Source organism: Elephas maximus, chromosome 12 (genome assembly GCF_024166365.1).
Source record: "Elephas maximus indicus isolate mEleMax1 chromosome 12, mEleMax1 primary haplotype, whole genome shotgun sequence".
In the NCBI taxonomy this organism is placed as follows: Eukaryota; Metazoa; Chordata; class Mammalia; order Proboscidea; family Elephantidae; genus Elephas; species Elephas maximus.
In genome coordinates, this window is record NC_064830.1 from 76,287,159 (window position 1) to 76,300,306 (window position 13,148).

At 50.9% G+C, this 13,148-nt stretch overlaps 1 protein-coding gene across 2 annotated transcripts in view; it reads right to left on the reverse strand.

The window, feature by feature from the left end:
* Nucleotides 1–13,148, reverse strand: part of MYH11 (myosin heavy chain 11) — a 153,774-nt gene that overhangs the window by 3,779 nt on the left and 136,847 nt on the right. The window contains exons 29-41 of one of the 2 annotated variants that reach the window (XM_049902730.1): nt 12,201–12,305; nt 11,961–12,113; nt 11,454–11,702; nt 9,671–9,883; nt 9,132–9,344; nt 8,733–8,894; nt 8,026–8,154; nt 7,637–7,725; nt 7,095–7,218; nt 6,304–6,512; nt 5,429–5,537; nt 5,180–5,352; nt 2–40 (exon numbers count right to left, since the gene is read on the reverse strand). In XM_049902730.1, the coding sequence (XP_049758687.1) occupies nt 10–40; nt 5,180–5,352; nt 5,429–5,537; nt 6,304–6,512; nt 7,095–7,218; nt 7,637–7,725; nt 8,026–8,154; nt 8,733–8,894; nt 9,132–9,344; nt 9,671–9,883; nt 11,454–11,702; nt 11,961–12,113; nt 12,201–12,305 (1,959 nt within the window). In that variant the 3' untranslated portion in view covers nt 2–9. The remainder of the gene's footprint in view (nt 1; nt 41–5,179; nt 5,353–5,428; nt 5,538–6,303; nt 6,513–7,094; nt 7,219–7,636; nt 7,726–8,025; nt 8,155–8,732; nt 8,895–9,131; nt 9,345–9,670; nt 9,884–11,453; nt 11,703–11,960; nt 12,114–12,200; nt 12,306–13,148) is intronic. The other variant, XM_049902729.1, reaches the window with a different exon arrangement.

The following is a 13,148-nucleotide window of genomic DNA, read 5'->3' on the forward strand; positions in this document are numbered from 1 at the left end:
CCTGGTGAGTCATTGCGGAGTTTCCTGGGGGAGGGGGCCTCTGAAACAGAGAGAGAGTCCCTAGTGGTTACCAGCAGCAAAACGAAGGCACCCATTTAAGTACGTTTTTAATAATTAAAGGCATTTGCTTCAGCTAAATAACTAAAAGCACTTTTAAATCAACTTTGCGTCTAGGCCGCTGAGGTCAAGAAGTCTGAAAGACTGACACATAAAAAGAGTGTAGTTTTTTTTTTTAATTAATAAGAAAATGTCTATACTTCAGAACTCCTTTTAAGAAGGCAGGATGCTTCCTCCCATTATGCATACCTGTTCCAGAAGGGAAAGGCATTTGGGTAAGCAAGTCCTGGAACAGAAGCTGAAAAGTGCCAGGCCAGGCCCCTGCAGTGCCATCTTTATTATTATTTGGCCTTCAACCTTTTATACCTCTAGCAAGGACGTAAAGATGGATACCTTCTGTAGCTCGTGTTGGAGATGATTGGCCCCGTGGCAAATGATACGTATGTTGGTCAGGCTTTAAAAAGGGCCTGTGTGGAGATTTAGGAGTCCCTGGGTGGCGCAAACTGTTAACCACTGAACTGTTAACCGATGTGTTGGCAGTTCAAACCCACCCCAGAGGCTCCTTGGAAGAAAGGCCTGGCAATCTCCTTCCAAAAGATCATAGCCTTGAAAACACTGTGGAGCGCACTTCTATCTGCAACATGTGGGGTCACCATGAGTTGGGATCAATTTGATGGCAGCTGGTTTGGTTTTGGTGTTGACATTTATCTGGCTGATAAAATAGTGTGAAACTTGGCTTTGCAATTCCTTGCTCAATGTGGAGCTGGCTGAGCTTGCCAACTTCACTCAAAGCCCTAGAACTTGATTTTGTGCACCTGAGACTCGGACAGGGCAGAAGAGGTATAACACGTCTACAGCCTGCATTAATTGTAAGTTCGTATTAGGACTGGCAGCAATGGTTTGTGCAGCATTGACTTGCATTACCTAGAAGAAAGGTCTGTTGTCTGGGCCAAACCCCACAGGGGATGTTCAGTGTGTGCCAGTGGAATCAGGCCCAAGCTCAGGGAGCAAGACAGCAGGGGCTGCAAGGATTGGAGTGGCTGACTGTCTCCCTACCACTCGGCCCAGCCACTAAGGAGGGTGGGGTACCGAGCCACCAGTAGACCCTCATTCTGTAGGGGTTATCTCCTCCTCTGACAGCTCTCAGGGGAGCTGCTCCCGGACCCTGCTGCACCACTAAGCATTAGGTCTATTTCCATCCCATTGTAGCAGGATACACAGCCTCCCTCCCCTTTCCTGCCCTGGTGCCCTGAACCAGCCACTCCCTTCTCCCCACTGAGGTTGGATTTTCCCTTGTCCCATGGCCATGGCTCCCAAAGTGTGTGGAGTTGATCGATATGCCTGGTGATTTTAGGTGATTCCAGAGCACGCCACTGGCTTGCACAGTGAGAAAGGTAATTCCTTTTCAAGTCTCTTTAAATAACATCTGATTGTGTCAGAGTCTGCTTGGTGCTGACGTCCTGTCCCTTTCTAACTGAGATGCAGGTCTTGGGGTCAGAGTCACCAGGAGGACACATGGCTAGAACTCTGTTTTCTTTTGCTGTATTTAATTTCATTGTGATCTGTTAACGCAGGTGGTGCTGGTTTAACAATCTAGGGGTGGTGAGTTTTATTTGCAAATACATGTATGTAGGATTAAAACAGCAGATATCAAGTGAACAACAGCAGAGGTAGTGAGAGGCCAGGGCAAAATGGAGGAGGTGGTTTGAGAATGAAGCTGAAGAAACGTCATCCATAACTCATTTATTGAAGGTTTACCCTGCCCAGCACTATGATAGACATTGGGAGTAAAGACCAAACCTCTGTACTCACAGAGCTTACAGGCCTAAAGGGAAGATGGACCATAAATGAGACAAGCGAGTAAAATAAATACCACGTAACATGTGGCTTAGGAGAAAAAGACACAGCAGGGAAGCAGAGGGGATCTATAGGGAGTGAGGCTGGGATTTTAGACAGAGTGACATCTGAGTAAAAACCAGAAGGGAGGGAGGGAGGGAGCTCTGCAGTTGTCTGGGGGAAGATCATTCCAGGCAGAGGAAACAGCTGGTGCAAGGGCCCTGAGGCAGTGTGTGAAGAGGTCAGACAGGTAATTCAGGGGCAGCGGACACAGATTAGGTAGGGCCTAGCACTGGGTTTTTGTTTTTACTGAGACTTATCTTTGTAAAGCCTGTGGTTAGGCTCTGAGTGAGGTGGAAGTTCTGGAGCAAAGGAGGGGTGTGGTCTGACTGTCATTAAACCAGGATCCCTCTGGCCACTGTGTTGAGAACAGATTATAGGGGGCAGTGTGGAAGCAGGAGACTCAGTCGGAGCCTGTGAAAGTGACTAGATGAGAGGTGACAGGTGGCTTGCACCAAGGTAGCAAGCAGTGGTTGGATGCAGATGTGCCGGATTGGTAAGGTAAAGTTGACCAGATTTTCTGACAGTCTGGATGCGGAATGTAAGGGAGAGAGAAGAAGAAAGGAGGACCACAGGGTTTTGGTCTGAGTTAATAGCAGGTTCTTCATCTCAGGTGCTGAGCTGGGGAGGATGTTGGAGATGCTGGCTTTGGGGTGGGGTGGAGGGGTTCCATCCAGGCTCAGGGTGGGGTATGTTAGATGCCTGTTAGACATCTGAGTGGAAATGCCAAGATGGTCCAGAGTTCAGGGAAGAAGCTTGGGCTGGAGATAGAAACTTGGAATTCATCAGCTGCAGATGGTGTTTTAAAGCCATGTTGTTAGGTGCCCTCAAGTCGGCTCTGACTCATAGCAACCTTATATAACCATTGCCTGGTCCAGCACCATCCTCACACTGCTTACTGTGTCTGAGCCCACCGTTGCAGCCACTGTGTCATTGAGGGTCTCCCTCTTTTTTTGCTGACCCATGAAACTAGTTGAAATCACAGGGAGTGAGCAGAGGAGAGAGATGAAAAGAGGACCAAGATGGTGCCCTGGCAGTCCAGTGCCAAGGGTGTTTTGAAATGAGAGGTACCAGCAAAGGAGATGGAAAGAGACAGCCAGAAAGGTAGGAGGGAAACCAGGTAGGGGTGGTGTCCAGAAGCCCAGTGAGGAAAGTGTATCCAGGGCTGCTGCTGAGTCAGATGAGGACGGAGCCTGGCGTCTCTCCATGCTGAAGCCACTGGGCCTGTAGCCTGACTGGTGTGGGTTTTAGAGAGCAAGGAGGAGAGCTGGAAACAGCAACTCTTTCCTTACGGTTTTGCTTAGATCGGGTTTATCAGGGATGCAGGACTAAGGTTTTTTAAGCTGATGGAATGATTTAGTAAGAGGGAAAACGTTGCAAAAGAGAGAGGTAAGAATTTCTGGAGTAAACCATTGGTGGGTCTAAAGAGGTGTTGGCCTTGTTTCTGAACAGTTCAGCCACAGAAACAGGGAAAAAAGTGGAACATCTCATGGGGAGATGGGTAGTGGGAGTTGTGTACTTTTCTGATCATTTCTATTTTTCAGTTAAACAGGAGGTAAGGTCATCAGCTACAGTGAGGATGAGGCGAGTAGTAAAAAGGAGATCTCTAGGAGAGGGGAAAGGAGCCTTGGTGGTGCAGTGGTTAAGTGCTCGGTTACTAACCGAAAGGTCCGCAGTTTGAACCCACCAGCCACTCCTCGGGAAAAAGATATGGCGATCTGCTTCCGTAGAGATTGCAGCCTTGGAAACCCTGTGGGGCAGTTCTCTGTCCTATAGAGTCACTGTGAGTTAGAATCCATGACACACAACAGGAGAGGGGGAGAGCTTGAGGATCGGGGAGGGGGGCAGCAGCAGCAGGGAAGTCTGCGCGATGTTAGTGGTCAAGGGGCAGAGTGGGAATGTAGTTGTCTGTTTTTCTCTTGCCCCTTTCAGCAGCCAGCGTGGAGAAGGTGGACGGTTTTGACATGTAAAAAAAAAAAAAAGAGGAACCAGCAAATGATTTAATTGGGGTTGTGGTTTAACCAAGAAGCCCTGGTGGCACAGTGGATAAGTGCTACAGCTGCTAACCAAAAGGTCGACATTTCGAATCCACCAGCCACTCCTTGGAAACCCTGTGGGGAAGTTCTCCTGTGTCCTGTAGGGTCACTACGAGTTGGAATTGACTCAGCAGCAGTGGGCTTGGTTTTAATTTAACCAAATGAGTACAACCAAACAAGAGAAGGGCTAGGGAGTGAAGGTTGGGTGGAAGGAGTCATTAGCATGACTAACCATGGCTTGAAGCTGGTAAAGATGGTGAGGGGGGATGAGAGCTTGGTGGGCTGAAAGCCCCAGGGAACCAGATGAGACACTCAATGTTAAAATTACTGACGGCTTAGAGTTACTGGTAAAGCCCTCGGAGTAGCAGGTTCATGGAGGAGAAAAGAACAAGGAACAGAGAGGTTGGGTTGCCTGCTGACGTTGAAATCACCAAGAATAGCGTGAGGACTAGAGTAGAAGAGTGGTAGGAACTAGGACCTAAAACCTCCTGCGACAAGGAAGGGTGGGTGGAAGCAGCACTGAGGAGCAAGGTGGCTACCTGCCATCCTTTAGGCCCAGAACTCTGAGGTTTGGGGAGAGGTAACAGCCCTGCTCCAGTTGGAGCAGGTTCTTAACTGCAGGTGACTGCCGCCAAGGGGACATTTGAGTGTCTGGAGACATTTTTGTTGTCACAACTGGTGGAGAGGTGCTACTGGCATCTAGCGGGTAGAGACCAGGGATGCTGCCAAGCATCCTACAGTGCACAGGACCGCCTGCACAACAGAGAATTATCGGGCCCCAAAACGTCAGTAGTGCCGAGGCTAAGAACCCCGAGTTAGAGCAAGAAAGTGAAGGGAATGTTCAAAGAGGTTAGGAGTGAGGAGATTTACAATTGTCAAGGGTCGTATGAAGAAAAGGTTTCAGGAGTCAGGGATGCTGCACCTCCTGCATAGGAAAATGGGATGGGAAGCAAAGCTTAAAGACCACAGTAAGCGCCTCAGAGGCAGAGCTGGGCCGTGTCTCAGTGCCTGGCACACACCAGTGCTTGCTAATAATGAGCCAAGAGAAACCACGGGAAGGGGCAAGGGGGGCTCATGGCGGGCATTTATGATGGGCATTTCATGCTTCTTTTTTTTTTTTGAGAACCACCCCCAAGTCGCCTCTCCACCTAGAGAGACCAGACCAGGCTGGGGCCAGTCGGCTGCTTTACCTGAGCTTGCTCTTGAGGGCGTTCACCTCCCGGCCCATGGCCTCGTTGCTCTCCGTGGCCTCATCCAGCTCCCGCTGTAGCTTCCTGCGGTTGGCGTTGATACGCTGGGACTCTTCCTCCGCCTCCTCCAGCTGCCTCTTGAGTTGCTTGACCCTCAGGTTTCCCTTCTCCGCCTGTCAGAGTGAGCACGGGGTCAGCAGGGCCTGGGGGCCCGAGGGTGCTGGGAAGGCCTGCACGGGACAGGGGTACCTGTTCCTTGTACTGCTCCGCCATCTTGCGCTCGTCCTCCACCTGCAGCAGGACCTCCTTCAGCTTCTTGTCCTTCTGCTTCAGTGACTTGGCAGCTGCCTGCTTGTCTCTGCACACACGGAGAGACAGGGAGAGACAGGGAGACCGTTTCCAATGGGATGTTCCCTGTATAACTGGTGTGTAAACCTGATACAGCATCTTGCCTACCCTGAGCACACTTTCTGAGCCCCGGATCAGGACATATCCCAAGAATGGGTCAGACAAAGGAGTGAAATACCACTTCATGCTACAACGTGGATGAACCTCAGAAACACGCTGAGTAAAACAAGCCAGCCATGAAATCAAATGTAGATGGACAGAAAGTGGATTAGTGGTTGCTGAGGGGGGAGGGGTGACATAAAGGGGGTAGGGTTTCTTCTAGGGGTGAAGAAAATGTTCTAGAATCAACTGTGGTGATGGTTGCACGTATCCGAGGACTCTAAAATCCACCGAATTTGTACACTGACTTTAGGCCTCAGTCGATTGGTAATTAAGCTGAGAAGCCTGCCCATCTCTGTGCTGAGTGGGTTGAAGACTTGGGCTTTTCATACATCTGTTAACATGATGTCCCCACAAGCACAGGTAGGAAAAGCATGTGTGTGCCTTGGAGAGCTAGCTTGTGCCTGTGGGGATAGCCATGCTACCAAAAGTAGCTCGCGTGTAAAGCGCTCTCTGTAGGCCGGGAACAACCCTTCGCCATGTCCCCATTCAATTCTCATATCATTCCTGCAGCATGGGGACTGCTGGGCTTATTTTCCGCAAGGCAGAGCTGATGCCAGAGGCTCCCCAACATCCTGCCAGTCACCAGGGGGATAGAGACACTGGGCCCACCGTACCTGGCCTCCTGCTCGACCTGCTCCTCCAGCTGTGCGATCTTGGCCTCCAGTGCTGCGATGGTGGACTTGAACTTGGACTTGACTGCCCCCTCCATCTCCTGGAGCTTGCTCCGGAGCTCCTTGTTCTGCCGCTCGAGCTGCTGCCGTGCACTCTCGTTCTTCTGGGCTGTGCTGCGCTCTGTAGCCAGCTCATTGTTGAGCTGCTCGGCCTGGGGACAAGGGTGAAGACCACACGGTGGGTGCAAGGAAGCCCAGGCAGCATCCCTGAGATGGCAAGCCTGCTGCCTCCAGCCTCCTGCGGTCTCTGCGTCTGTGCGCCTTCCCCTCCCTTTTCTTCCACTAGCCAACTCCAGGTCAGGAGGTTCTCTCTTCCAGGAAGCTCAGTGATGCCCCTCCTCCCCCTCTCCTCTTGGCATCTGGTCCCTTGTCTGTTCTCTGCCCTGGATTGGGGTGGGTCACATGATGTGTCCTTAGTGACCGTCATCTGGAATGTCACTGAATGCCCTCCAGCAGAAGGCCCTGACGTAAAGGAGGGAGCCAGATGTACACTCATGACCACATGAGATACTGCAGTCAGGTGTTAGGTGTTCTGAAGACAGTGGGCAGAGCAGCTGAAGAGTGACACCAGCGGGGGAGAGGAAGGAGAGGGGATAAGGGTGTGAGCCCTGCCCTCACATCCCTCTGTTCCCCACTGCCTTGGGCCGCAGGGGGCCTTCAATGTACGTCATGCCCCCATGCTGGAACCCTGAGCCTGGCCCTGTGGCAGGGCTGGTCCAGGCTGTGTGCCTCACCTGCTGCGTGGCTTTCCGGAAACGGTCACTCATGGCCTCCATGTTGCCCTGCTCCTCCTCCAGCTCCTCCTCCAGCTGAGCGATGCGGGCCTCCAGGCGGCGCTTCTCATCTTGGAGTGTATTCCTAAGGGAGATGCAGCCACAACCAGGGCTCCAGCCTCATCCTGGCTTAGAAAACACCTGCTCTTTGCAGGAACAGTGCCTCGGGACTGCCCTCATCTTACAGCTGACGAAACCGAGGCACAGAGAGGACTAAGAGTCTTGTCCAGAGTCACACAGCTCACAACAGGGAGCAGGACTCGTACTGGTGTGAGGAGTGGCTCTTTCCCAGCCTCCTCATCACCACCCTGCTGCTTGTCCAGCATGAGTGAAACTGCCGCTCTCCCAGAGGAAGACTCACCACTGGGCATCAAGCCCTGCCACGAGGTCAGTGGAGTGTGCCATTGTTTTCAGCTTTAAGATGGGGATCCACAGGGCTCTGACCTCACCCTCTGGGTCTAGAACATCCCTCCTGCCCCGTTCAGGGCAGTGTGGCTCCTTACCTTCCTGACACGCTGCTGGCCAGCTCCTCTGCCAGCTCTTCCTTCTCCAGGTCTGCCTGTTTGCGAGCCCGCTCAGCCGCGGCGAGATCCTGGAGGGCCAGGAAGGAAATCTGCTGTCCCCTGGTGGGCAGGGGAGCCAAGCCCTACCCAAGAGCCCAGCCCGCTCCCATCACCAGGCCCCCCACAGTCTGCAGCCACCCTGGGAATGGCTTCTACGTCTGAGCCCACAGCTACATCAGAGGAGAAAAGGATGGATCTTTGAGTGCTCTTACGATGGGTGCACCCATTTGGAATGCTGTATGAGGCAGAGATCTTGAACACACAAACCTGGGCATCAGAGTGGCTACCATGATACCCCCACTGAGGCTGTCCTATCCAGAAGGCATTACCTCCTGTAGCTGCATGAGGTCAGCTTCTAAGCTCTTGGCTTTCTTCTCATTCTCTTTGGCTGTGGCAAAGATCTCATCTCTGGATGCCCGGGCATCTTCCAGCTCTCTCTGAAAGTCCTTCATCTGCGCCTGCGTGAGTCAACAGGAAGGACAAGCTAAGACATCCTTACTCAACTTACCTTTCTAGGCCAACCCCTAGGGTTTTCCACAGTTAGCCCCAGAAGAGTTCCGGTTACACGGGTATTGCCTTCAGCATCAGGAGGGCAGGTGGCTGTTTGGGGGCACCATTCTGGGTGTACCATCAGTCCTGTTCAAGAAGCTGTGCCTCTGAGGGCAGGGGCCAAATGCCCAATAACAGGGCCCTAGCCCTGTTCAGCTGCTAACCAAGGCTCAAGTCTACCTAGAGGTGCCACAGAAGAAAGGCCTGGCAACCTGCTTCTGAAAACTCAGCCATTGAAAACCCCATAGAGCACAGTTCTACTTTGACACACATAGGATCACTGTGAGTCAGAATCAACTCAATGGCAACTGGGTTCCGCAGGGCAGGAGACAGCCCCTGAAAGCTAAACGGTGTTGGAGAAACACCAGCTGAACTAGCAGCAAAGACAGAGACAGGCCTGCTTTCTCCTCTTGCTACTCATGTACCTGGCCCCAGAGGAGCTGTAGCCTCCTTCCGCTCCACACCTGGAACCCAGGGCTTCACCCACCTGCAGTTTCCGAAGCTGCTTAATCGCTTCCTCCCTCCCCTTGATGGCTGAGTCAGCCTGCAGCTCCAGGTCTTTCAAGTCCCCTTCCAGCTTCTTCTTGGCTGCAGCCGCCAGTGCGCGTTGCTTTCGCTCATCTTCCAGTTCTGTCTCATACTCGTGAAGCTGAGCGAGGAAGAGAGCTGTTTGCAGCTGGGCTGCACCCTGGACTCCACTCCAGCCGACTCTCACGGAGCCCCCCAGGTGCTCACCACTCCTGCCACCCCCCACCCCAAACTACCTGCCAGGTGGGTTTTCTCATCCCCAGGTTGCAGATGAGCGAAGAGTCTCCATGAAGCCGGGAGTGGTGGTGGCAGGAATGAAATAGGCCACCCCTTCCTTCCTCCCCATGACGTGGTTTACCTGCCTCTGGAGCTGCCTCCTCTTTTCTTCATTCTGCTCGTCCCGGGCTTGGAGATCTCTCTCAAACTGGCCCTTGAGGGCTTGCATGTTGACCTCGAGCCGCAGCTTGGCATCTTCTGTTGCCTGCAGCTCATCCTCCAGCTCCTCCAGCTGGGTCTTCATCTCCTCCATCTGGGTCTCCAAGGCACGCTTGGACTTCTCCAGCTCATGGACCTGTAGGGAGAGCAGCAGTACCTTCTACGTGAGGGCTGACTCCACTGAGACAGTCAAGTGAATCCCAGTGAGAGGTATCTCATTCAGGTCAGTGGTGGCTTTGCCTGCATGCAGGATGCCCGGCTATGAATCAAGATGGCCCCTGGGAGTGTAGACGAGAGCCTTCCCCTCAGAGCCTCGACTCAGTCTCATCCCAACTGCTGTTCCAAACCACTCCCCCACCTTTGCACCAGCCTGAAGAATTGCCTTCGACTCCTGATTATTGCTTAATATCAAAGAGGGTGGGTTAAAATACGGACAAGCAAAGACAATACAGAGCGACTTACATTCTTGCCCACATCATCCTTGGAGCTAACCAGATCTTCCATCTCAGCTTTGAGCATCTTGTTGGTCCTCTCGAGTTCCTCTTTAGCTTCCAAGGCCTCTTCAAGGGCCCGAGCCAGGGACAAGGCCTTGGTTTCCTTTTCTCTGGCTTCTGCTTCTGCTTTGTCCCTTTCATCCGCATATTTGGAAGAGATGTTTTTCTCCTCGGCTAACAACTACAAAACAAGACCCAGAGGTGAGCACTTGTGCTGGCTTCACTTAATGGGGAAGAGGCCTTGTGTGCTACTGAATTTATCCAGGTGCAAGTAATTTTAGCTGTCTTTGGAAGTTGTCTGTAATCATCTTGCTTTCTGACTCCTGCACCAGTCTTGCCCAACACCAGGATCAGCTCTGCAACCACTAAAGCTGGCCACATTGGTTAGGTCATGGTCAAAGGTCAAAGAGGTCAAAGTGATGTTTAATCCTGCCAGAGACCAATAAATTCTTTTGTTGTTTCATGGCCACAAGCAGCTTCCTATCAACTATATTAGGGAAATGATGAGTGTGTGGATGGAAGCACAGGGGTCTCCCAAGAGCACAGTCAACACAAAAACCCTATAGTCTATATGACAGGAAGTGACCTTGGGCCCTCGACCAGATAATGAAGCCGCAGGATAGAAGCAATGCAGACGAGCTGGCATGAGAAGGGATGGCTGATGGAAAAGGGAAGAATTGGGAGTGAGAAACCAGCACCGGCCGTCTGGAGAGCGGCAGTGAGCCCCCACACCTCACCTCTGGCAGTTGGCCTCATGGTACAATCCAGAAACTCATTTTTAGAATAATATTGAGTCACTTATAAAATAAATCACATTTACTGAATATGGGTAAAATGAATTAAAAGTTGGTATTTAAGGGTTTGGATCATAGAGGGGCATGCATTTGTCAGAGCACTTAAGATTTGTGTGTTTTCACTATGTGTAAATTTTACCTCAAAAGAAGCAAAGTAATTAAAAAAAAAAACACTAGTTCATGATATGGAAGACTGAAAAATTGAGGAGAAAGTGTAGAGATGTCAATTTGCTTTGAAATGCATCTCAAAGATGCAGTTGGTAGATGTGATCCATTCTTATGAATAGAATAACTATGTGAAAGCAGATATGGTAAAATGCTAATAGTTGAATCCAGGTGGTGGGTGTACGGGTGGGTAGTCACTGTAAAAGTCTTTCAACTTTGCAGGTTGCTTGAAATTTTTCATAATGAAATGTTGGGGGAAAGTTGGTATTTAAAGAGTATAAACTTTGAATTACTTGCAATGTTCAGTAAGCACTGAAATACTTGTTGAGTGAATAAAATAAATGAACCTCATTCCTTATAGGACTAGAATTGTGTTTGCAGATGGCCCTGGTGGGCGGTACTTAGAAAAGTCCACAGTTGTCAAGGGTCCTCGGATCTAGTAGCCCTAGTCTTTCATGGTCACACAAAGCAAAATGGCTTCCCATTGCCTCCAGCAAAGCAGAGGATGGGATCGAGGTGCACACACACCAGCCACACATAATACTAAACCAACCAAACAAACCCATTGGCAGTCGAGTCAATTTCAATTCACAGCACCCCTATAGCACAGAGTAGAACTGTCCCATAGCGTTTCCAAGGAGTGGCTGGTGGTTTGAACTGTTGACCTTTTGGTTAGCAGCCGTAGCTCTTAACCACTGCGTCACCTGGGCTCCACACCTGATACTAGGCCTACACAAACCTGATCCCCCAACCAGCGTTTGTGAACTAAGTAAAGGGCACTCCCACCCCTACCTGATCAAACTTCTTCTGCTTCTTTTCCAGGTTGGACACCAGTTGCCGCTGGTTGTCCAAATCAACGACCAGGTCATCCAGCTCCTGCTGAAGCCTGTTCTTGGTCTTTTCCAGTTTGTCATAGGCAGCTGCCTTCTCTTCATACTGCTCGGTAAGGCCTTCAATTTCCTTCTGGAGCCTCTTCTTGCCCTCTTCCATGACTTCCACGGTGCTGGCAAAGTCCTGCAGCTTCTTTTTTGAATCAGAGAGCTGAAATGGCAGTGTCCAGGGTGGGGTGAGAGGAAAGCCATGAGTGATCCCTGTCCCTGCCCCAAACCCTAAGAAGAGAAGACTACTTTCTTCTCATTGAAGAAACCCAACAGCAGGAGGAGCCACAGTAAGCGAAGCAAAATGGTGCCAGTCTTCTACTATAAAACATCAGAACTCACACAACCTACACTTGTGGACTCTAGGCCCAGAAAAGAGTTTGAGGGGACCATGTCAGAAGCACGGACATGCAGCTGGCACCTGTATGTTCAGAGTTGATATGTGCCGTTCCAGGTTCTGCTTGGCCTCCATCTCCTCATCCAGCTGGTCCTGCAGGCTGTTCCTCTCATCCTCCAGTTGGCGGAGTTTGGTGGACACATTGAGCTTCTGCCGGGTTTCTTCTTGAAGGAGCTCCTATGAAAAGGACACATGGAGGTTCCAGGGACCCACTCCCAGGAAGGTTGTACCCCAGGTCCCCCTGGCTGTTGGCAGGATACTCACCTGTGTATCCTGGAGCTGGGATCCAAGGGATGCCACGTCCTTGGCTAGTTTGATAGCCTTCCCCTCCGCCTCATTGAGCATGCTTGTGACACTCTCCACTTCGTTCTGAGGGCACCGAGAGAGTACAGTTAGTCGGAGCCCCTAGAGCAGAATCCCTGTCCTCGTTAAGTATGAGGAGCCCTTTTACTCAAAACACATCACACAGCTTCACGTGAGAAAACTTGTGCTACCCACTGATCAGGAAAATACCCATGAAGGTGTGCAACTCTGATAACTCCATGGCCCCCAGGAGAGTCCATGGCCTACAAGTTGGGATCCCTGGCTCTAGCCTTTCTGGCTCTAAGAACCTATTAGAACACTAAAGTGTATTGACTAGGCCCTGATTCCCCTAAATGGATCCTGGATCCCTGACTACGTTGGCAAAGATGAAGCAGTGGGTGTGACAGTCCAGACACTGAGAGATGATCTGGACTGGCCCACTCCCCACCATAAAGCTGGAGAGGAGCATGCAGGAGGGCACCTAAACATCTGGGACCCTGACCCACTACCCCGCTTCCTTACCCCTAGTCTTTGCTCTTTTACTGATCTTTAATGGCTAAAAGCAAAGACATGAGAGGTAAAAAAACCCCTACTGTATTCTGCCTTACTCAGGCCCCCAGTATCTCGGAGCAGATCTTTTGGAGCTACCACTCACCATCCATCCTATTCCCGTTTACAATAAGGATATAAATAGCTTGGCTCTGGTCCTCTAGGACAATGCTTTTATTAGGATAGCAAAGCCACTGCTCCCAGCGGTATATGGGACAATCAGGCTCATGCTCGACCCTCCCTAGGCTGAGAGCACACTAAAGATTTATCAAAAATTAACTGTATCCTGTGAATGGCAAGTCAGGCCAAATGTCTATTCAAAGCTAAATCATACCAAAGACAAACACACCACGTCATTCC